General features: G+C 44.5%; 1 protein-coding gene across 3 annotated transcripts in view; it reads left to right on the top strand.

Moving 5' to 3' along the window:
• The window catches only part of znf366 (zinc finger protein 366), a 79,669-nt gene extending 54,808 nt beyond the window's left edge, over positions 1-24,861 (top strand). For all 3 annotated transcript variants that reach the window (XM_072516137.1, XM_072516138.1, XM_072516139.1), the window contains exons 3-5: positions 3,567-3,758; positions 14,351-14,525; positions 21,859-24,861. In XM_072516137.1, coding sequence (XP_072372238.1) covers positions 3,567-3,758; positions 14,351-14,525; positions 21,859-22,328 — 837 coding nt within the window. In that variant the 3' untranslated portion in view covers positions 22,329-24,861. The remainder of the gene's footprint in view (positions 1-3,566; positions 3,759-14,350; positions 14,526-21,858) is intronic.
• Positions 24,862-25,327: the final 466 nt, after the last annotated feature.

The raw sequence follows: 25,327 nt of genomic DNA on the forward strand, positions 1-25,327 counted from the left end.
TCTCTTTTGCTGGAGATGAGGAACAAGAAAGGTGCAATTACACTGCTTGGCGGAGTCAATAGGCCACCAATCAGTGGGGAAGATATAGAAGAACAAATTAGCAAGGAAAATACAGAAAGATTCAAGAATTATAGAGTAGCTCCAATGGAAGACTTTAATTATCTGAATTGAGAACAAGAGTGCGCAGATTTAATGTAATTGGCAAAAGAAGTGATAGCGACATGAGAAAAAAAATGTTCACGCAGTAAGTGTTTGGGATCTGGAATGTCTCAAAGTGTGACGGAGGCAGGGTCGATCGAAGCTATCATGAGTGAATTGGATTGTTATCTGAAAAGGAATAATGTGCAGGGTATTGGGGAGAACAAAACAGAGCAGCACTAGGTAAGTCACTCCTACAGAGATGTGGTGCAGATATAACAGATAGAATGGCCTCCTTTTATACTGTAACAATTCTGTGATTCCGGATCATTGCTCCAAATTGCCATCCAGTGATAGAGTGACTGAAAATTTGGTGATGATGAAATCAGGTTCAGTAATAACCTTGTGTCCACTGAAAATCTGAGAGCCCTGTTCCATTGCTGGCTGAAGGCAGATAAGTTCTTTTTATTGTGGCGGGGGCTCAACCTCCACCATCCAGAGAGTCCAACAGGCTCGTTGCCATTTTATGCTCTAATGAGCGTTCCTTGGCAGCAGGCGGGACTTGTGTCCTCATCTGGACTGAAGTCCCACCTTGGAGAGATGCTGTCCAAATGATTAGCTGACATCCAGGCTCTCTAGACACAGTGGCCAGAAGAGGCACTGCAGCAATGTGCCTGGGGCAGCGTTCGGACATGAAGGCCAGGTAAGTAGCAGGGGTACCGGGCAGGGAGGGAAAGGGGCTCCTGAAGGGGTTGCGAGAGAGGCGATTGGGTATCAGTGGATGGGCCTGGCGGGGAGGAGATGGGAGGTGCCCTATCCTTGAAGGTAGGGTGCCTCCCCAACCTTCCCACCCGAGATTTAGGATTTTAAATGTTTCCATTCCCACCCCCCACCGCTGCCCCCTGGATCTATCCAGCACCCGCCAGCATAAAAATTGAGGCCAGGTGGGAAAAGACCCCTAAGTGGTCATTATTTTGCCTACTGAAAAAATCAGGTCCAGGTTGGGGTGAGTGGGATGGGATCCCAGAGGGAATCTCAACCCCACCCCACCAACCACAAAACCTCCCGGGGTGGGAGAGAGCAAAATTCAGGTCCATGTGATATTTCAAATCATTAGTCTTTCGCATAGCAAGATTTCATTGTGCAAAAGTTCAATTATTTAATTCATGCCAATTAAAGTCACGAATTGCACAAAACTTTACTTACTTCCGACTGGGGGATGGTATGTGGAGGGAACACTGCTTTTCTTCATTATTATTAATAACCTAAATCTGTGTGTGTGGGCACAATTTCAAAATTTGAAGATTCTGGTCTGTACTCGATGGAGTTTAGAACGATGAGGGGGGATCTAATTGATTTTTGTTTCATTCATTTACGGGTGTGGGCATTGCTGGTTAGGCCAGCATTTATTGCACATCCCTAGTTCATAGAATCATAGAATTTGCAGTGCAGAAGGAGGCCATTCAGCCCATCGATTCTGCACTGGCCCTTGGAAAGAGCACCTTACCCAAGCCCACACCTCCACCCTATCCCATAACCCAGTAACCCCACCCAACCTAGTTGCCCTTCAGAAGGGGTGGTGAGCTGCCTTCTTGAACCACTGAAGTCCCTGAGGTGTAGGTACACCCATAGTGCTGTTAGGGAGGGAGTTCCAGGATTTTGTCCCAGTGACAGCGAAGGAACAGCGATATATTTACAAGTCAGGGTGGTGAGTGACTTGGAGGCAAACCTCCAGGTGTTGGGGTTCCCAGGTATCTGCTGTTCTTGTCCTTCTAGATGGTAGTGGTTGTGGGTTTCGAAGGTGATTGAAACTTACAGAATACTGAGAGGCCTAGATAGAGTGAATAAGGGGAGGATGTTTCCACGAGTAGGAGAAACTGGAACCTGAGGGCTCTGAAGGGACGATCCTTTAAAACAGAGACGAGGAGGAATTTCAACCAGAGGATGGTGAATCTATGGAACTCATTGCTGCAGAAGGCTGTGGAGGCCAAATCACTGAGTGCCTTTAAGACAGAGATAGAGAGGTTCTTGATTAATAAAGGGATCGGGGATATGGGGAGAAGGCAGGAGAATGGGGATGAGATAATATCAGCCATGATTAAATGGCGGAGCAGACTCGATAGGCAGAATGGCCTAATTCTGCACCTATGTCTTATGGTCTTATAATGAACTGTGAGGAGGAGCACAATAAGAAGTCTTACAACACCAGGTTAACGTCCAACAGGTTTGTTTCAAATCACTAGCTTTCGGAGCTCTACTCCTTCCTCAGGTGAATGAAGAGGTATGTTCCAGAAACATATATATAGACAAAGTCAAAGATGCAGACGATACTTTGAATGCGAGCATTTGCAGGTAAACTGTAGCCCTTTCGGGATCTTGTCTGCTTTCTTGCATCTTTGTAGATACTTAATGTCAATGTCTCTATGCGCAATCTTCTTGGAGATCCTCTCCACTTTGAGCCGACAGTTTGCGGTGTCGGTAGCCATGATGTAGAGATGGGTGAGGAACATAGAACAGACAGTGCAGAAGGAGGCCATTCAGCCCATCGAGTCTGCACCGACCCACTTAAGCCCTCACTTCCACCCTATCCCCGCAACCCAATAATCCCTCCTAACCTTTTTGGACACTAAGGGCAATTTAGCATAGCCAATCCACCTAACTTGCACGTCTTTGGACTGTGGGAGGAAACCGGAGCACCCGGAGAAAACCCACGCAGACACGGGGAGAATGTGCAGACTCCGCAGAGACGGTGACCCAAGGCGGGAATCAACCTGGGAGATTCAGGGCATGATTCTTCAGCTTGTGTTTCTCAGTGACGGGAGGCAGCGCTCGCTTGCAGCAGAATTCTCTGGTCTAGCTGCTGCCAATGGGAATTCCCATTGAAACTACCCCACATCGCTGGGAAACCCAGGGCAGGGGATGTGCTTCCGGCGAGGCCAGAGAATCCCAACAACGTGAACAGCCGGAGAATCCCACCCGGTGGCCCAGAACCTAATATCAAACCCTAGGATAAAAGCAAATTACTGCGGATGCTGGAACTTTAAACAAAAACAGAAAATGCTGGAAAATCTCAGCAGGTCTGACAGCATCCGTGGAGAGAGAACAGAGCTAACGTTTCGAGTCCGGATAACTCTTCGTTCTTGGGTCTGGACTCACACCTAAAGAATAATCATTGGGAGAGGTATGCACGATTACAACTGTACTGCTTCATCTGTCTGTGCCTTTAGAAAAGGAGTGGAGGAAATAAGAACTAAACAGTAGCATTTTCTGGCTTTCACTTCTTCTTTGTGGTTTAGACGTCAAATCAATTTTTCGGAGTCAACAAGATTGGAAAATTACATGGTATCCATGTATTTGAAAAGTACAGAATGCGATCCATCAGGGGAATTCCTCCACTAACTGTTTCCCCTTTTTGTTTCTTGTTTCAGGGTGTAAAGGAGCATAAATGTGGAATCTGTGGACGTGAGTTTACATTGCTGGCAAACATGAAGCGTCACGTCCTGATTCACACCAACATTCGTGCCTACCAGTGTCATCTTTGCTTCAAAAGTTTTGTGCAGAAGCAAACATTGAAGGCACACATGATCGTCCACTCTGACATCAAACCTTTCAAATGCAAGGTTTGTATTAATTAGTTGTGCAGGCTAACAGACGGTTCCCTCCAAATGATGCACTCACTGTAATTATGTCATGGCAGTAATCTGATAGCAATAATCCAGTTTCAAGTTGGACACAGAACTTTAATGATTAGAGTTGATTGTCAAACATTTTACACAAGGCCCAACAGCACAGAAATTACATAATTAGATCTTAATAGGACTAGTGTAATTAGATCTCAACAGGACTAGTGTAACAGACTAACGGTGGCCAAGAAAATGGAATGTTATGACATATAGTTTACACATGACATGACTTGCTACACGAGACAGTGACATGAAATTAAACTGTCAATGTTAGTTGTGCCATAAGTGAGGGAAATTTGAAACAAAAAACAATAAGATGACAGAAAGGTGGTCTCTCTTTGGGGACGTTAAGCTGAAGTATCCAGGAATGCTGTTGTCCAGATTTGATTTCAGTCTCTTGTTATAGGAAGGATGGATGGAAGGATTAGAACCAGAGACATACCCCAGAACTGGAAGACATGGGCACAAAATTGAGCTGGGTAGCGCCTGTGGATTGAGTGTTAGGGGTGCCAGTCGAATACCAAAATGGCATCCAATGCATGTATGCCATGGGTTGCATTGGATGCCATTTTGTTAAGATCATTAGTTTGTCAGAAGCATAGAAGAAAGGAGCAGGAGGATGCTATTCGACCCTGCAGGTTTGCTCCGCCATTCGTCACGATCATGGCTAATCGTCCAACTCAATTGACTAATCCTGCTTTCTCCCCATAACCCTTGGTCCCATTCACCTTAAGGTCCATATCCAGCTGCCTCTTGAATGTATTCAATGTCTTAGCCTCAACTATATCCTGTGGCAATGACTTCCACAGGCTCACCACTCTTTGGGTGAAGAAATGTCCATCACCAAGAGTGGCTGGGTACTACCACCACAGACCGAGCTGGCCGGATCCTAAAGAACATAGCTGCCAGATTGGGACTGCAGCACTTGGGGAGGGAACCAACAAGAGGGAAAAACATACTTGACCTCATCCTCATCACCCTGCCTGCTGAAGATGCATCTGCCCATGACAATATGGGTAGAAGTGACCATTGCACAGTCTTTGTGAAGCCAAAGACCTGGTTTCACATTGAGGACACCCTCCATCATGTTGTGTGGGCTAAATGTGGATTAACTTCAAACAGATCTAGCAACTCAAGATTGGGCATCCATGAGGCGCTGTGGGCCATCAGCAGCAGCAGAATTGTATTCAACCACAACCTGCAACCTCATGGCCCTACCAATACCACCAAGCCAGGGGATCAACCCTGGTTCAATGAAGAGTGTAGGAGAGCCTGCCAGGAGCAGCATCAGGCATACCGAAAAATGAGGCGTCAACCTGGTGAAGCTATAACACAGGACTACTTGTGTGTCAAACAGCATAGGCAGCAAAGAGCTAAGCGATTCAACAATGAACGCATCAGATCTAAGCTCTGCAGTCCTGCCACATCCAATCGTGAATGGTGGTGGACAATTAAGCAACTCACTGGAGGGGAAGGCTCCACAAATATCCCTTCCTCAATGGCGGAGGAGCCCAGCACATCTGTGCAAAAGACACGGCTGAAGCTTTTGCAACAATCTTCAGCCAGAAGTGCCAAGCGGATGATCCCTAACCAAGCTCTTCCAGTACAGCTACAAGACTGGCATCTACCCGACAATGTGTAAAATTGCTCAGGTGTGTCCAGTACACAAGAAAAGAATAAATCCAACCCAGCCAATTACTGCCCTATCAGTTTACTCTCCATCATCAGCAAAGTGATGGAAGGAGTCATCAACAGTGCTATCAAGCGGCACTTACTCAGCAATAACCTGCTCACAGTCGTTCAGTTTGCGGTCTGCCAGGGTTATTTAGCTCCTGACCTCATTACAGCCTGGGTTAAAACGTGGGAAAAAGAGCTGATCCCAGTGGTGAGGTAAGAGCGACTGCCCATGACATCAATACAGCATTGGGCCGAGTATGGCATCAAGGAGCCCTAGCTAAACTGGAGTCAATGAGAATCAGGGGAAAAACTCTCTGCTGGATGGAGTCATACCTGGCAGAAAGGAAGATGGTTGTGGTGGTTGGAGTTCAATCATCTCACCTCTAGTACATCACTGCAGGAGTTCCTCAGGGTTGTGTCTTCGGCCCAACTATCTTCAGCTGCTTCATCAATGACCTCCCTTCCATTAGAAACTCAGAAGTAGAGATGTTCGCAGGTGACTGCACAATGTTCAGCACCATTTGCAACTCCTCAGATAAGGAAGCAGTCCATGTCCAAATGCATCAAGATCTGGACAATATCCAGGCTTTGGCTGACAAGTGGCAAGTTACATTTGCATCACACAATGTCAAATATCCAGCATCCACAGTATTTTGCTTTTATATTAAAGTGGTTGTGAATAGTTGTTGCTTGGACTAGAGGGAGGGAAACAGTAGGGTTTCCCAGGAATCTGTGTTAGGACTCCTGCTTTTCTGAATATATTAATGACCTTGACTTGGTTGTATATCGCACAATCTTAGAATTGATGGATGACACAAAACTTGGAAGTGTTGTGAACTGTGAGGAGGATTGTTTTAAATTTTAAACCGACATTGACAGGTTTGTGGAAAGGGTAGAAAGGTAGCAGGTGAAATTCATTACAGCTTAGTCTGAAATGATCCAGTTTGATGTGAAGAACAAGGAGAGGCAAAATAAAATAAATGGCACAATTCTAAAGAGGGTGCAGGAGCAGAGGGATCTGGGGGTATATATGCACAAATCATTGAAGGTGTCAGGGCAGGTTGAGAATGTGGTTAATAGAGCATACAGGAACATGGGGATCGTAGAATCGCTGGGGGACGGCGTGAATCCCGCCCGCCGCCCAGACGCCGGCTGCCGAATTCTCCGGCGCCGGGGTTTTGGCGGGGGCGGGAATCACGCCGCGCCAGTCGGCGGCCACTGGCAGCAGCCCCCCGGCGATTCTCCGCCCCGCGATGGGCGGAGCGGCCGCCCGTTTTTGGCCGGTCCCGCCGGCGTAAATCAAACCAGGTCCATACCGGCGGGACCTGGCTCTGCGGGCGGCCGGCAGAGTCCTGGGGGGGCGGGGGCGCAGGGGGATCTGGTCCCAGGGGGTGCCCCCACCGTGGCCTGGCCTGCGATGGGGTCCCACCGATCCGCGGGCGGGCCTGTGCCGTGGGGGCACTCTTTCCCTCCGCGCCGGCTGCTGTCAACCTCCGCCATGGCCGGCGAGGAGAAGAACCCCCCTGCGCATGCGCTGGGATGACGCCAGCACACGCTGGTGCTCCCCCGCATGTGCCAACTCGTGCCGGCCGGCGGAGGCTCTTCGGAACAGGTTGGCGCGGCGCCAAGCCCTTCCGCGCCAGCTGGCACGGTGCCAACCCTGCACCTTACGGGCAGCCCGATGCCGGAGTGGTTCATGCCACTCCTTGGTGCTGGTATGGCCCTCCCCGCCGGGTAGAGGAGAATCCCGCCCAAGGGCTTTATAAATAGCAGTATAGAGTACAAAAGCAAGGAAGCTATGACAAGCTTGTATAAAACACTGGAAAGGCCTCAACTGAAAGGAATGGTGGACGGTGGTTAGTACTGCTGCCTCACAGTGCCAGGGACCTGAGTTCAAATCCAGCCTTGGGTGAATGTGTGGAGTTTGCACATTATGTCTGTGTGGGTTTCCTCCAGGTGCTCCAGTTTCCTCCCACAGTCCAAAGATTAGGGGGATTGGCCATGCTAAATTTCCACTTAGAGTCCAGAGATGTGCAGACTTGTTTACAGGAATAGCACAGGGTGGGCAGGGAGTTTGCCTAGGTAGAGTATTCTTTTGGAGGGTCAGTGCAGACTCAATGGGCCGAATGGTCTCCTTCTTCAATGTGGTGATTCTATGATTCTATGAAATATTGCGCAGAATCTAATGCACCCACCAAGTGAGTTTGAAGGTCGTGGGAAAGTGGCCGTGTGATCTGCAGGAGGGTATGGGGTGGAGATCCCACCTCCCTTTGATCAGGTCTGGGATAGGGAGTCTTAGACTTAAGGGCCTCATCTCACAACCACTGATATTCAACCAGCAGCAGGCAGGAGACTTGTAATTCAGGGACGTTGCTCAGCAAACTCTATCAGCTAGCTGGTGGCCTACGAGGAGAGGTCCAATGTTCACAGGCTCTTCATGCCCAATCAAGAGACCCAGCATGAAGAAAAGAGGGACCCTTGCTCCCGCACGGCCCTCCACCCCCTCGCCGGGAACTCCCACCCACCCGTTCCTTGTGCCTCTATCCCACCCAAACTCTCTCTCGGGATCCACAGGTGATCCGTGGTGAAAGCCCCACTGGAGTACCGGGAATGGCTATCGCTCCAAGGGCGTTGCCAGCAATGGAGAGATACTGCTTTCCGATTGGCCATCAGCTCTCAGAGGTGGGATTTCTGCCTTGCTCAGAGCTTAATCAAAAGGGAGGTGCAATGTTGCCTGATTGCTTCGGGCCTCCTGATAAAAAGCATCATGAGCCTCCTACCAATTCTCTCACAGCTGGCCAAAATCTTCCACTGCCCACTCTAAATCCCAGTCATTGTGTCCAGTTCTGGGCACCACACTTTAGGAAGAACATGAGGTTATTAGAGAGGGTGCAGAAAAGATTCACGCGAATGGTCCCAAAGATGAAGAACTGCAGATATATCGATAGGTGGGAGAAGCTAGGATTGATTTCCTTCGAGAAGAGATGGTTAAGAGGAGATTAGATGGAGGTGTTTAAAATCATGATGGGCCTGGACAAAGTAGACAAAGAAAAACTGTTCCCTCGGGCGGAAGGATCCAGAACCTAAGGACGCTGATTGAAGAGGGTCAGCAAAAGAAGCAACGACGATATGAGGAGAAACATTTTTAAGCAGGAAATGGTTAGGGTCTGGAATACAATGCCTCAGTATGTGGTGGAGGCAGATTCAATCAAAGCTTTCAAATTATCAGAAAAAAAAAATGTTGCATTGATATGGGGAGTGAGACTAAGTCAGTTGCTCTTGCAGAGATCGGGCAGGGACACAATGGGCTGAATGGCCTCTTTCGGTGCGAAACCATTCTGTAATTCTTTGATACATTCTGAATTGTAACCTCAGAGCTTGGCAAAGACTGCATTGCCAATGGCTCTGACGGTGACCATGTTAATTAACTTAATATGCAAATTAAACTTTCCAGGCTGGAGCTAAGGATATCTGCAGTAACACTGTTGTTTAAGAGAGGTCACTGAGGCTCAATAACATCATTTAATTCTCTCTTGCCAGAGTGAAGGAGGTGAAATGTGCACACGGCTTTGCTAGGATTTCAGGCTTTCATTGCTATGCAGGCACCTTGTGACAACACTGCCTAATGCTGAAAACGCCAGGGATTCCACTTCCTCAACATCCAGCTGGTGTGTGAGCATGGGCAGTGAATTTAATACCCTACTCCTATCCTGGCAGAGGTCAGGAGGCCTCCATTCTTTAGCAATCCATTTTGCTCTCTGCATTTCAACCGCTATGGCAAACCAACGGGTGTCTACTGGGTGGGAAGGGTTATCCACGAAATATATGGCTGAGGCCATGATACGTATCCCATGCAGAGCATGCAAGCAATGAAAGCCATGCTGCCACATGAGAGAAGATCATTGCCATGCTGAAAGAACGCTTCCAATGCCTGGACCGTGCTGGAGGAGCCCAGCAGAACTTTGCAAGGTGGTCTCTAAATTCATAGCATTTTGCTCCCTGCTGCATAACCTCAACACATCACATGACGTTTGCCATCAGCTATAGTAGCTGAGGAAGTGAAAGGGAGGAGGCATCCGAGCCAGATACTTTTTGCCTGGCTGCCTGTGAAGAGCTTACTCAAGTGTGATACCAGGAACTGCAACCCCAATTCCCATACCCAACAGGCTAGCACTTTACCTTCCCTCTGTCATTGACCATCACATGGCCACAATGCAAAAATTAAAGCTACCAGTAATAAATATTAAAAATCAAATTTATAAATGAGGATATGCCATATTGCATTCAGACATAAACTCATCAGCGTTGTGTATCCCTTAGAGCCTGTCTTCAACGTGCCTTAGCCGAGACTAGTGCTCCTACATAGTGCTAGCCCAGTGACTGCAGCATGGCCGGTACATGGCCATGGATGGCAACCTCGAGCAGCTCTGAGCCTAGAAGGCCTGGTTGTGGACTGCACCATTGCAGCAGCAATCTGGGCTGGCCTGCTGGCAGGCGATAGCAAGGGAGAATGGCAGAGCGGAAGACAAGGGCTGTCACACTGAGAGATGACAGCAGGCTTGCGTTCCACCGTGTCACTGCTACCCAGCCCTCTGGGGCGACACCTTAGTGATGTTAGTAATGTGCTGGAGGACAGATTGCTGGACTGCTGCAAGAGCCTGCTCCCTTGGAACTCCGGTAATCACAACGATGATGGCAGCAGTCTGTCCTTGCAGGGAAGCAAGCTGACAGAGGTTTAGGTTTACAACCGCATTTAGCTCACTGGGCTAAATTGCTGGCTTTTAAAGACAGTCCAAGGCAGGCCAGCAGCACGGTTCAATTCCTGTACCAGGCGCTGGAATGTGGCGACTAGGGGCTTTTCACAGTAACTTCATTGAAGCCTACTTGTGACAATAAGGGATTTTCATTTTTCATTTCCATGGGGGTTTAGGGCATGCCAGATTTCCTTTCCTTGTCAAGTTAGCTCCAGCTGTCTTCAGTTGTGTGCTACTCTGCAAGAGAGACCGACATGTCAGTGAGTGCCACATGTTCTGCTTGGGTGATGTATCTGTCATAGTTGAATGGCTGGCATGTTTCTAAGCTGTGAGATGTGGGTGTGAGGCTTCCAGTGTGAGAGTGAGGTGAAGTTATGAATGTTAAATATGAGTCATGATTGGTCGAGATTATTGATAGGTCAATGATGAGGGTGTGGTGAAATGAACAGTGGCTGAGGCTATCAACATTAACCTTATGGAAACTCAGGCAGCTGAGTGACACAAATAAGCACAAACATATCAGTAACTAAATGCACAACTGATTCTAAATACACTTTCTAAAAGTAGATTTGTTTTCTGTATGAGGGAGTCTGCAAATATTATCTGGTGACCCGGCACGCTGATAACATGAAGCATTTAAAATGGAGATAGAAATCAAAAGTTATATGGACTTGGTGCTTGTATTTGCCAAACTTCCAAGGCCTCACTACATACTTAGAAGATTGTTACTTTGCACAGATAGTTTTTTAAACATTTAATCAAATCTTTTATCAACTGCTTTTCACATACTTTTATAAATGCAGAGCCAACCTGGATTTAATTTCAAGTCTTTCTTTCTCGCACTCAAATGGACCACATGGTGCATGGAACTGAAATTGCCTTTTAATATATATGAAGTAAGCAAATCATTGTGACAACCTCACCTTGTGAGAAAGATTTTAGGGGCACAAAAACAGCTTTATTGAATTATAAACATTTACAATGAAGGATAATATCTGAGCAACGTAACAATGAATGCCTGGAGCTATTATAGCAGACTGTGATATAAAATGGAAAAAGTCCAGGAACAAATCACAAGCATTACAGTTCAAATTACTTAGTAAATAAGAAACAGACAGAACAAAGTGGGAACTTATTAATGATGAGCCAATTATCAACTACCTAATGCAATACCTTTCACAAGCAGAAAACTGTCCAGTACCCAACTGATGGGGTGAAACAACACTGAAATATTAACTTTAAACACATTAAACCATATTGGTATGCTAATATATCACAGAACAATTTCACTCCAAACAGGTTTGACAAAATGGCATGTGTGCCATAGCGGTCCAAACATAGAAAGCACTGGACTTAAAAGAACATATTAGGCCAGAACATGAAAATATTATCAAACCCTTCCAAACATGAATCACTTATTGGGAGCAAGATCAGAAACTTTTCTCATTATTGTGACACGTTCTTTTCAACCACTTTGACGATATGAATATCCTTTTTGAAAAGAAGTATGGTATTAAGGGTAGTGCTTATCTGTGACTTGCATAAGGATTAAAAAAATGGAAGTTTTTTGCTAACCTACAATATTCACATGATGAGCTAACAAGCAGAAACTAAAAGGGACAAACAAACCATACATTGACAGCAAGTTGAGGTGCTATTTGCTTATGTTTTGCTTATGCTGAACCTGCAGTTAATACACGTTTTATCTACCTTCCATTGCTGTAATTAATTATTCAGCGTTAGAAAATCTGTACAAAATCAGTGATGATTATGTTGCACAACAGAAAATTAACAATTAAGTTGGAAAGGATAAGGTTAACAACATTCTTAAATGTATGTCTATAAGTTTGACAATTAACATCAATTTAGACTTGATTTTTAAAAAATGTTATCAGCTGATTAAAGAATGAATGAAGATAGGCTAAGACTTGCGACTGACCCTGGTAGGGGTTAAAACAGTGACCAGATAGATGCCTTTTGGCATGAAGCTCCTCTTCAGCAGAAGGAAGGATATCGCTGCGCTGACTGCCTGCTTAACAATAGTTTCATGTCCCCAAGGAACTTTCTGCAAATAGATTTCATCTCGCTTTCTCTTGTACTCCTTAAAACTTCCTGTTTTCTCACGGTCCTTTTGGACAGTGTACAGACTTGCTCCCTCTCTCTCTGAGAACACGGAAACCTCTCCAAAAGAATTCATGGTGTGGAAAGCAGCATTGTTTCATAACCTCCTACTCCCAGAGATTTGAAACGTTGGGATTTAGCACTAAGTTTAGATGTTTGATGTTACGTCTTACTGTGAGTTGTAAAAACATACAAATTGAAACTAAATCACTGACTGCAGATGGTTGAAATGCTACTTAAACTATTGATAATTACATTCATTGAAATAATTGCACCATTTCAAGAGATATTTTCAAAGCAACGATCAAGGATTTACTAACATTGGAGATGTCTGGACCTCGAGTTTGAGTCCCTCAGTAATTCAGTACTTTCTCCCTTTGTATGAGGTCTTTCTCTCATGATGCAATGATTTATGGGCAGCTCTTTGTCAATACTCAGCAACCACCAGGAGGCAGTCAAGTGCAGTATCAGGTGTCTTGTCTCTGACATGTGAAAAGTTCCTGATTTTTACTCAGTGCCTCTACCTGAAGATTGGGAACTTGACATGGAGCTACAGTCATTTTAAAGCAATAGGCTGTAGCAGCAAATACAAACTACATGGCAGTTAGCAATGTTTCAGCCAACAGGTTTGTGCCTCAAGCATTTGTTTTTCTCTAATTACTCAATGACCAGGACATTGATGCTCACAATGTAGGCCAGAGACCACACGCGAGCCACTTCTATCTCATCTGAGGTCCTCCAGCTAATTTTCCCATGTCTCTCAATCTACATGTTCGACTGTGGGCTGAACATCCCTCTGGGGCAAGTTTGTTGCTGGAGGTCGGGTGGTCAGAATCTCCGCTTCCTGGCCCAACTTGCAGTGCCCATTTTCCTGGATCACAGCTCATTAGAAATATCAGGCTGTCAGTAAGATCTCTGGCAAAGGGAGAGGAACTGCCAATGATAGTCAGGGAAATCACACCTCCCAATAGAGGGGGAGAAAAAAATCTTCCAAATGGCAATCAAAGAGTTGGAGAAGGGTCCTGATGGCATGCACTGAAGTTTAATTTAAAGCCAACAACAAAACAATAATTGGGTAGAAGAGAGGCAAAAGTGTATACTACTGGGCCCATTCCCCACCAAAGTTGCCATCAACAGGCTTTCTGCTGCCATCCCAGAATGTTGATTGATCCCTCTCCTCGGATTGATGGCAGTGAAAGCAAGAGGCAAGGGAGTTTTTGCATCCTGCCCACTCACCCATGCCCCATCAATGTCCTTTAAAAGAAAAGGGATGGCCAAGTGTTGGACAATCAGGTCCCTTCCTGCAAGGAGGAGATTCTTGGTGGCGTTCTGGAGGAGAAGCATTTTCCTGCCAGTTTCCCTGCCACATTTCTCTTCATTTTTGGTGTAATTCAGCCTAATAAAGAGATAGGTAGACAGGCATAAATAGATAAACAAACAAATAGATATATTGCTCGATATTCCAATTATATATAAATAGATCACGTGTTGGGTATGTAGATAAATAAATAGATATATCGAGGAATTTCAACATGTGCCAGTGTGAAGCTTCAAAAAACGGTCAGAAATTACTGTCTCCAATTATTTGTCTACACTATTATTCAGGTATGAGTTACATTGGGATGAATTTAATGGAGGTGATGGGGTCTCATTCGCTGATTGGAAAACTACCGAGAGACCCACATCGCCTCTTTTCAAGAAGACCCACTGCATCATGTGCCGTTCAGGCACTTAATTGGACAGCAGCAGACCTTCCTCAGGATCAAGGACCCGGGGGCAAATGTCTTCCACCCATCAAAGCTGCCCCGTTTCTGGCAATAGAACTTGGAGGTCTGACTTAAGCCATAGTAAAGCTTTTTGGTGGCATTCTCCAGTCTTAGATCTGTCCTTGTCTTGTTTAGCATCTCAATAGAACATTACTTTTTTTGATATTAATAATTAAACCTAATGACAACTGTTTTTCATCTTTATTGGCAGTTGTGTGGAAAGGAGTTTAACCGGATGCACAATTTGATGGGACACATGCACCTGCATTCTGACAGTAAACCATTCAAATGTCTGTACTGTCCCAGCAAATTTACCCTAAAGGGAAATCTTACCCGTCATATGAAGGTTAAACATGGAGTAATGGATGGAGGGCATGATTCACAAAGTAAGAATGCAGGTTTTAATGAATTATCAGACTTCTTTTCAGAATGTGGTAAACCCATATAACAGAAAATGTGTTTGACCTGAATGATTCAGAGCATTGAATACTTGTCTCTCTCCTCTGTCTTTCTTGTTATTGTATCTTTCCTTCTGTCCTTTCTCACCTTTCTTGGTCCACATTTCTTCCCTCTTTCCCCTGCATTGTTTCTCTTCCCTTTCTCTCTCTACCCCTCTCTCCATTTCTTTCTTTTCCCCATCTCCTCATCTTTCCCCTTCTTCCCTCCTGCTCTCTGAAGATTCCACAATGAACGGAATGGCATGCTACCTCATGAGATCTTGCACCACAGAAGCAATTGGAAAGGATTTTATTTGACCATTTCTTTCTATATGCCATCGACAGCTGGGAGGCAAAGTAAGAAAACCCTACAAGATAAGCCTTTCGCTGAGATAGCTTGGCTGGAAATGTAATGCAATGGGTGCAAATCTAATTCCAGAATTATGCTGCAAAGAACTAAAACAGCAAATTGCTCTATAAAAATACGAGAATTATGTGAACATATTGTGGGATTTTATTAAACTCACTATAACTAGGCTAGTTCAAGAAATGCAGAATCGGAAGGTGATGGAGGTTCGTCCCAGTGCTGGTGAGCTTGGCTGACCCTGCCTCTTCCTGCTGCGAGCAGGTGTCCGTGTAGTGACCACAGAATGTGAGACCCTGCCTGAACTACATTTACTGCCCACCAAGGTGTGTGTTTCTGCACTGGTGGAGGATGCAGGTAACTGCTGTGACGCCTCTACAGGTGCATTTTTGTCCTCCTCCTAATGTCCTCAATCCCCTGTGGCCTGGAGGAACTACTGGACATGACTACCCTTTCTTTGCTTGCCCTTTTCCTGGTGGCACCTGTGAGACAGGAGAGATCGTGTGACTACGTGAGCTGCCTCCGACATGGAGGAACGCATGACCCCGAGGTTTCTATGTGACTATATTATGCATGGATCCTTACTGGATGGAGGTTGCCAGTTCACCTCTCCATCTGCACTAGCTCAGTCTGGTTCCTCCCAAACCAGCCAGGCTGCCTGCTCCTTGATGTGAGTGGGATTCTTGAGGTCAGGCTGACCCCATCCCATTCTCTGTCTTTCTCTCCCTCTCTCTCCTGTTGTGTCTTATTGGAGTTCGAGTACTCTTTTCATGTTTCCAGTCTTACAAGTAACCCACTGGGTTGTGTGCCATCTGATTGATGGTCGTGGGGCAGCACCCACTACAGTGGTGAGCCCATGCAGATAGAAGGTTAGGACTCACAGAGGCATGTTATTAGAGGTGCTTTCTGGTGCCCTGAATGCCTAACCCCTTTTCCCCACTCCCCTCCCAGACAGCATCTGAGCTTTCAGTGTAGAATGGTCAGGGACTCACACCTACATACTAGATAGACTGCAGTGAGACTATGAGGCATCACCTTATCACGTTCAGTAGATCTTTTATGCATGGGCCGCATGGCTGGTGCCCTTGTCACTGAGGTCCATGCCCCTTCTACCATGCAGTGAGGTGAGTGCGAGTAGTTGAGAGTTCACTTATCCTGGTTGAACAGACAAGGTCATTCATCCACATCCTGCACTGAAAGGTAGTGCTATGGTGGAGGCCCTGGGCACTGGCCACCCTGTTCCCGCCCCAGCCACAGGACGTAGGCCCAGAATAGAAAATTCTGCCCCATGAATCCATTGTCGATTGCCATTAGAAACCCATCTGCCCTCTGAAATGGCCCAGCAATCCACTCAAATCAAGGGCAGTTAGGGATGGCAATAAATGCTGGCCTTGCCAGTGGCGCCCACATCTCACAAAATAATACATTTTTAAAAAATTGACACAAAGGTGACACAGATTGAAGACTGATGGAGCAAAGCAAGAAACTTGAACGTAAAAAGGCATAAGTGAAAACTAGATAACACATTAAAATATTAAGCAAAGGCACTCCCTTCACAACATGCAATCTATCTTATGCTTGAGCTGCTTGATGTGGGAGCTGGCAGATCCCATTGCGAGCTGCAGCGACCACATCTGCAGGAAGTGTTGGCTGCTCGAAGAGCTCCGGCTCAGAGTTGATAAGCTGGAGTCTGAGCTTCAAACACTGAGGCACATCCGGGAGGGGGAGACTTACCTGGACACTGTGTTTCAGGAGGCAGTCACACCTGTCAGAGTAAGTAGTTTAAATCCTGCTAGTGGCCAGGGACAGCAGGGTGTGACTGCAAGTCAGGCAGGTAAAGGGAACCAGCAGTCAGGAACTCAGGAGCCTCAGCCCTTGACTCTGTCCAACAGGTATGAGGCACTTGCTCCCTGTGTGGATGGCGAACAGGGTTGCAGGAAGGATGAGTCAGCTGACCAAGGCACCATGGTTCAGCAGGCCATTCAAGGGGAGGGAGTAAATAGGCAAGTTGTAGTTGTAGGGGATTCTATTATCAGGGGGATAGATAGTATCCTTTGTGAGCAGGATAAAGAGTCCCGCATGGTATGTTGCCTGCCCGGTGCTAGGTGCGGGACATCTCTGACCGGCTTGAAAGGATACTGGAGAGGGAGGGGGAGGATCCAGTTGTTGTGGTCCATGTCGGTACCAACAACATACGCAAGTCTAGGAAAGAGGACCTGTTTAGAGATTATAAAGAGCTAGGATTCAAATTAAAAAACAGGTCCTCAAGGGTCATAATCTCCGGATTACTGCCCGAGCCACGTGCAAATTGGCATAAGTAGGCAAGAATAAGGGAAGTTAACACGTGGCTGAAAGAGTGGTGTGGGAATGAGGGGTTCCTTTTCATGGGACACTGGCATCAGTTTTGGGACAGGGGGGACCTATACCGTTGGGATGGTCTTCACCTGAACCGAGCTGGGACCAGTGTTCTGGCGAAAAGAGTAAATTGGGTGGTCAATAGGACTTTAAACTAAAGATTGGGGGGGAAGGGAAAGTCAGGGAACCAAGAGGTGAAGTAATCAGTGGGAAGCGTAGCTGCTTAGGAATACAAAAAAGCACGAAAAGACAGAACTCAGGAGAGGTTACAATAGTCCCCATCCCACAAAATATGACACAGTGTATGGAAAGGCTCAGTAAACCAAGGTCCACCACACTAAGAAAACAAAAAGGGACGGTCAATAGAGAATTAAAGGTGCTATATTTAAATGCACGCAGTGTACGGAACAAGGTAGATGAGCTTGTGGCCCAGATTGTGACTGGCAGGTGTGATGTGATAGGCATCACAGAGACATGGTTGCAGGGGGTTCAGGACTGGCATTTAAACATCCAGGGATTCACAACCTATCGAAAAGACAGAGAGGTGGGCAGAGGGGGCGGGGTTGCCTTGTTAATTAGGAATGAAATTAAATCAATAGCACTAAACGACATGGGGTCGGATGATGTGGAGTCTGTGTGGGTAGAGTTGAGGAACCACAAAGGCAAAAAAACCATAATGGGAGTTATGTACAGGCCTCCTAACAGTGGTCAGGACCAGGGGCACAAGATGCACCACGAAATAGAAAGTGCATGTCAGAAAGGCAAGGTCACAGTGATCATGGGGGACTTTAATATGCAGGTGGACTGGGTAAATAATACTGCCAGTGGACCCAAGGAAAGGGAATTCATTGAATGTTTACAGGAGGGCTTTTTGGAACAGCTTGTGATGGAGCCCACGAGGGAACAGGCCATTCTGGACTTAGTGTTATGTAATGAGCCAGACTTGATTAAAGATCTTAAAGTAAGGGAGCACTTAGGAGGCAGTGATCATAATATGGTCAAATTCAATCTCCAATTTGAAAGAAAGAAGGTAGAATCAGATGTAAAGGTGTTACAGTTAAATAAAGGTAACTACAGGGGCATGAGGGAGGAACTGACGAAAATCGACTGGGAGCAGACCCTAGTGGGAAAGACAGTAGAACAGAGTTGAATATGGTAGCCATCACAAAGGAGAAAGTGCTGGAGAAACTAAGAGGTCTAAAAATTGACAAATCTCCGGGCCCAGATGGGCTACATCCTAGAGTTCTAAAGGAGATAGCTGAAGAAATAGTGGAGGCGTTGGTGATGATGTTTCAACAGTCACTGGAGTCAGGGAAAGTACCAGAGGATTGGAAAATCGCTGTTGTAACCCCACTGTTCAAGAAGGGAACAAGGAAAAAGATGGAAAATTATAGGCCAATTAGCCTAACCTCGGTTGTTGGCAAGATTCTAGAATCCATTGTTAAGGATGAGATTTCTAAATTCTTGGAAGTTCAGGGTCGGATTAGGACAAGTCAGCATGGATTTAGTAAGGGGAGGTCATGCCTGACAAACCTGTTAGAGTTCTTTGAAGAGATAACAAATAGGTTAGACCAAGGAGAGCCAATGGATGTTATCTATCTTGACTTCCAAAAGGCCTCTGATAAGGTGCCTCATGGGAGACTGCTGAGTAAAATAAGGGCCCATGGTATTCGAGGCAAGGTACTAACATAGATTGACGATTGGCTGTCAGGCAGAAGGCAGAGAGTTGGGATAAAAAGTTCTTTTTTGGAATGGCAACCGGTGACGAGTGGTGTCCCACAGGGTTCAGTGTTGGGGCCACAGCTGTTCTCTTTATATATTAACGATCTAGATGACAGGACTGAGGGCATTCTGGCTAAGTTTGCCGATGATACGAAGATAGGTGGAGGGGCAGGTAGTATGGAGGAGGTGGGGAGGCTTCAGAAAGATTTAGACAGTTTAGGAGTGTGGTCCAAGAAATGGCTGATGAAATTCAACGTGGGCAAGTGCGAGGTCTTGCACTTTGGAAAAAAGAATAGAGGCGTGGACTATTTTCTAAACGGTGACAAAATTCATAATGCTGAAGTGCAAAGGGACTTGGGAGTCCTTGTTCAGGATTCTCTAAAGGTAAACTTGCAGGTTGAGTCCGTAATTAAGAAAGCAAATGCAATGTTGTCATTCATCTCAAGAGGCTTGGAATATAAAAGCAGGGATGTACTTCTGAAGCTTTATAAAGCATTAGTTAGGCCCCATTTTGAATACTGTGAGCAATTTTGGGCCCCACACCTCAGGAAGGACATACTGGCACTGTAGCGGGTCCAGCGGAGATTCACATGGATGATCCCAGGAATGGTAGGCCTAACATACGATGAACGTCTGAGGATCCTGGGATTATATTCATTGGAGTTTAGGAGGTTGAGGGGAGATCTAATAGAAACTTACAAGATAATGAATGGCTTCGATAGGGTGGATGTAGGGAAGTTGTTTCCATTAACAGGGGAGTCTAGGACCCGGGGGCACAGCCTTAGAATAAAAGGGAGTCACTTTAGAACAGAGATGAGGAGAAATTTCTTCAGCCAGAGAGTGGTGGGTCTGTGGAATTCATTGCCACAGAGGGCGGTGGAGGCCGGGACGTTGAGTGTCTTTAAGACAGAAGTTGATAAATTCTTGATTTCTCGAGGAATTAAGGGCTATGGAGAGAGAGCGGGTAAATGGAGTTGAAATCAGCCATGATTGAATGGTGGAGTGGACTCGATGGGCCGAATGGCCTTACTTCCACTCCTATGTCTTATGGTCTTATGGTCTTACTCTATTCCACCCATTTATTCTCCAGAGGAAGCTCATGTGTAAATATTTTCTAATGCTCAAAGGTTATCCTGTAAAACCTGTCCTCCACATTTTGCTATTTAATCCTGGCCCATTTCCTTGTATGGATTACATTTTCCTGCCATCCCTACTGCAGAGGACCATTTTATGGGGGTTGAATATTTGGTCCTCTTGGTACATAACCTCCCTGCAGTAAAGAATAAAGCCTACAGCAGTTTTTATGTTACCATCGCTAAGGTTTTATCAAAAAGAAGATAGAAAAAGGAAAATGCCAAGCAATGGAGTTATATAACCGTGGCACATTTACTTATTTATCACCAATAGTTTGTATAGGTAACTTCATAAGATTTGTTTCCGACAATTAAATTGCGAACGTTTAAAATTGATGAATAGTTGTTTTTTAAAAAATTATTTCACAGAATGTGGGTGTTGCTGGCTAGGCCAGCATTTATTGCCCATCCCTAATTGCCCTTGAGAACGTAATGGTGAGCTGCCTTCTTGAACTGTTGCAATCCCTGAGATGAAGATGGTTATTCAATTAATTAATATTTCAATATAAAATATTACCACTTGTCTGCTTTTTCTTCTTATTCTCTAAACATCCTGACTACTGCGTGTCTGTTTTGTGAATTGGAAAGTGATGGTAACTATTATTGACCCTTACAGTAGAAACTATGTACTGACCCTGACCAGAACAAAGTTGGCTGTTCTTCTCTATCAATAATCTGTTGCCATCTTCTGTAATAAAACACTATAAAGTACAATTATCCAGGCCAACTAAATCAGGCAGAGTAATAAATAAATCAAAACTGCATTCTAATCAGAATATAGACCAGAGTGGATGAAATAATTTGACAGGTTAAACTATTTCCAGCCGGCTTGTAGTGTCACGACAAAGAGAGATTAACATCAAACACTCAAGCTCATGTGCCCTATTATTTATAGCACTTTATTCCCTTTTGTTCCAGTTGTGAATGAATACATTTGTACTTACTGTGACCCTGAGATAGGTAAATAAAACAATCAAATCCTGTACTCAAAGAGTAGGATCACAAAGGCAAAAACATGTTGAAACAATGGGTGTAAATAAAAAAAACTCTAACGTTCAATTAAAACCTGCTATTTGTTTTTTATATACTTCTCGGTTTTCCCGACTTGATAAATTATGAGTTTATAGAAATTTAAACTAGGTTAATATTTATAATGTTTTGGGTGGTGAAGGATCTGTATCTGAAAGATTAGCTTAACATTTTGTCTGTGAGATGGTGACTAACAGATAATTTTAGAATGTTTAGTTTTTAATTCTGCTTTCCAGCTTTCATGGTTTATCAACTACAATCATTTTATTTTTTAACTTTTGGCATCCTGTAAGTCAGGAGGAGCAAAAGTGCTCCTAGTGCTCAAAAGGCAGCCTTGAGTCTCCTCTCCACAACATTCCATCATGTCACCCCGTGCCCTGCCCCATCAACAATGATCTGGTACTTCAAAGAGGGGCGGAGGGGGTCAATTAAAACAAAGAGATTTAGAAAATGTAGTCAATGAGGATTGTCCTAATAATACATTATTAGGTATTATGTACAATAATTATTTTGCAATTCAAAACTTTAACAAATGGAACCATTAATTTTGAACACTTAAATGATAAATATTTAATTCAATATTAGAGTATAATTATTATCTACCATGTTTAATCGAGCGATGTAAAACATTTTGTGGGATGTCTTGATTGTTGATCTTGTTGATGTGCCTAAATTTTAGACTTCAGGCGGAGAGGGCGGATCGGAATTGTACAGAATGATCTAATGGGCAGTTTTGAGCAGGAAGAGCCCTTCGACCTTTCCCAAAAGAGCAGAATAAAAATATCATCCCAGTCTGATGGGGAGAGTGCCAAGGGGAGCTCTTGTCAAGAAGAAGACGAAGAAGACAATTACTATACAATAGAACAATACAGCCCTGATGTGTATTGCAGAGCAGACAAAATATACATGCCAGAAGATCTATCCCAAAAAACAGGAAGATTGATTCAAGACTTCAGAGACTCAGATAATGAACAGCAGGACAAAGAGGGAGTGATAAATGAGGAAGATGACGACTTGATGGCTCATGGAAGATTTCTGCAGACTGGAACGGTAACTGACAAATGTGTCACTGCTGATATGCGCTATCTATTTGATATGAATGAAAGCTACAAGGACTTTTGTCTTGACAGAAGATGTAGCCCTGTGTGAAAAACTCAAGGGTGATAAAATGTAACCACTATTGATTTAAAAGTCTAAAGAAATAGGAATACTGTAAACAGAATACAGATTACTGATTAGACATTGAAGAATGAGTTGCACAATAGCTTTAGCTTACAATGTTAATATTTATTTAGATTATGCAGTCCATTGGATTAGACCATCTCTGATCATAGGGCCACATCTTCACAACTTGCCCTTCTGTTCAACTGCAACCAGTGGAACTGACAGTTCATATAAAGCCCTCACAAAGCTGCAATTTTTGGTGTATCATCAATAGTCAAACTATCTGCTTGGTAAGCATAAGGAAGAATATGCCATCCTTGATTCTTGTGTGTTTAACAGTGACACTTGGCTAAAACAACTGGCTCTATTCACAGCACGTTGCTGAACAGATTGTATCTAGCCTGTGTCACCAGAGGGATATGAAAAGAGCACTTTGTTTGCTATGCCAATGAGGATAGAGAATGTGCAGGGTGACTGCAAGTATGTCCAATGTTAAATATGCAAATTATTATTTCTATTTCACCCAATATAATTTCAAATGCTTATTTTAAATATACTTGTCATTGTAATTATTAATCAGATATTAGCCAGTCAAATTTCTCTGGTATATTTTTTAGATTTGAGGTTTAACTTTAAATTATGTCCTCTGTTGAAAACCTTACTTGGTATTTATCAATGCATGCAATGTTTTTTGAAGTAATAAAATGCATTTGCTGAAGTATGAGGCAATGCCGGAACTATTACAAACCAGCTACAAATAGAGAAAATATGGAACAATAAAATAATCATGGGTTTTTAATGAAATAGAAAATCTCATATGCTTGTCATCTGTGTCTGATCTGAAGGAAGATAAAGAAACAAAAGAATGCTCTTTTGTGAGATACATGAATGACTTGTGGTTTGTCTTTTTATTTAGTCCTTGTGAAGACTTGAAGACCACTTGTTCAAACTCCTACATAATTTAAGTCATCCTGGAGTAAACATTGACTTAGGTGCTCAGGAATGACAACCTCACGCTATTGCTGAACATTTGAGTTCCGGTGCTGGCTTGTGCTTGAATTCTGCCATTTCGACATGAAATAAAATTAGTTGCTTTTTAGCCAGCCCTCATAATGAGGAGGTGGGGAAAATGTGTGTACGTCTCCAATGAGCGGCATGGTGGCACAGCAGTCAGCACTGCTGCCTCACAGCGCCAGGGACCCGGGTTCAATTCCTGCCTTGGGTCACTCTCTGTGTGGAGTTTGTACGTTCTCCCTGTGTCTGCGTGGGTTTCCTCCTGGTGCTCCAGTTTCCTCTCAAAGTCCAACGATGTGCAGATTAGGTGTATTGACCATGATACATTTCCCCTTCGTGTCCAGGAATGTGCAGGTTAGGGTATGGGTTACGGGGATGAGGCATGGATAGCGTGGACGTGGAGAGGATGTTTCCACTAGTAGGTAAAACTAGAACCAGAGGACACAATCTCAGACTAAAGGGATGATGTTTCAAAATAGAGATGAGGAAGAATTTCTTCAGCCAGAGGGTGGTGAATCTGTGGAGGCCAAATCACTGAGTGTCTTTAAGACAGAGATAGATAGGTTCTTGATGTTATGGGGAGAAGGCAGGAGAATAGGGATGAGGAAAATATCAGCCATGATTGAATGGTGGAGCAGACGCGATGGGCTGTGTGGCCTAATTCTGCTCCTATGTCTTATGTAGACTCAATGGGCCAAATGGCCTCCTTCTGCACTGTAGGGTTTCTATGAGTTTATGATAGCACTTCCATTGATTGGGCGGCACAGTGGCACAGTGGTTAGCAACTGCCTCACAGCGCCAGGGACCCGGGTTCAATTCCGGCCTTGGCCGACTGTGGAGTATGCATGTTCTCCCCCATGTCTGCGAGGGTTTCCTCTGGGTACTCTGGTTTCCTGCCACAGTCCAAAGATGTGAAGGTTAGGTGGATTGACCATGATCAATATGTGGAGTTACAAGGATAGGGCGGGGGAGTGGGTCTAAGTAGAGTGTTCTTTTGGGAGTTGGTGCAGACCTGATGGACCGAATGGTCTTATTCAGCACTGTAGGGATTCTATGGTGTAGGAGACCAGGTTGAATTCTATTAACATAAACTCAGAGCTTAGAAAAGATGATAAAAGCAGGCAATCATGACTGAAATGGCAGAAAAGAGTGTGGAAAATTAAATCAAAATGTAAATATAAAGCATTTGCTCATAAAATATGAACACAATATTCTGTCCTTTAATCATGCACTCAACTATCAAATTCTTAAATAAAATACTGGTTATATGTGTTGGAAATCATTGTTATCCAGTGTTATTCTAAAGTTTAAAGTATATATAGTAAAGGACCAATATGGAATAGATGTAGTGTTGACCAACTGCTTGTATTCAATCTTCATCAACAATTGATGTGCATATCAATGCCACAAAATTGTACCCTCCCTTTTAGCTGCACTCATTTTCAATTTTGGCAAGACTAACAGCACATGTTCAAGATAATTAATAAAATAATTATGATCTATATTCCTAATTGTTAGATGTATTCTGTTTCATAATATTTATAATAGTTTACCCAATAAAAATATACAAGGTGCATCATGTGTTCCTGATTATCTTGCTAAGCAGAACGTAATGTGCTACATTCGGCACGATTCAGCCAACTCGAGTTAAAGTCTACTGAACGGCGCGTTTAGCGGGGTCTTGCTCAACGCATGACACTTTTTTGGTTTAGCACAGTGGGCTAAATAGCTGACTTGTATAACAGACTAAGGCCAGCAGCGCAGGTTTAATTCCCGTACCAGCCTCCCCGAACAGGCGCCGGAATGTGGAGACTAGGGGCTTTTCACAGTAACTTCATTTGAAGCCTACGTGTGACAATAAGCGATTTTCATTTCATTTTCATTTGACCCCAGTGAGGATCTCCTCATCAAAGTCACTCTTTAAGTCATTTCCTGCACTGGCGGGGTCAGCTTGCAAAAACAGAAAGACT

This window comes from Scyliorhinus torazame, chromosome 9 (genome assembly GCF_047496885.1).
Source record: "Scyliorhinus torazame isolate Kashiwa2021f chromosome 9, sScyTor2.1, whole genome shotgun sequence".
Lineage (NCBI taxonomy): Eukaryota > Metazoa > Chordata > Chondrichthyes > Carcharhiniformes > Scyliorhinidae > Scyliorhinus > Scyliorhinus torazame.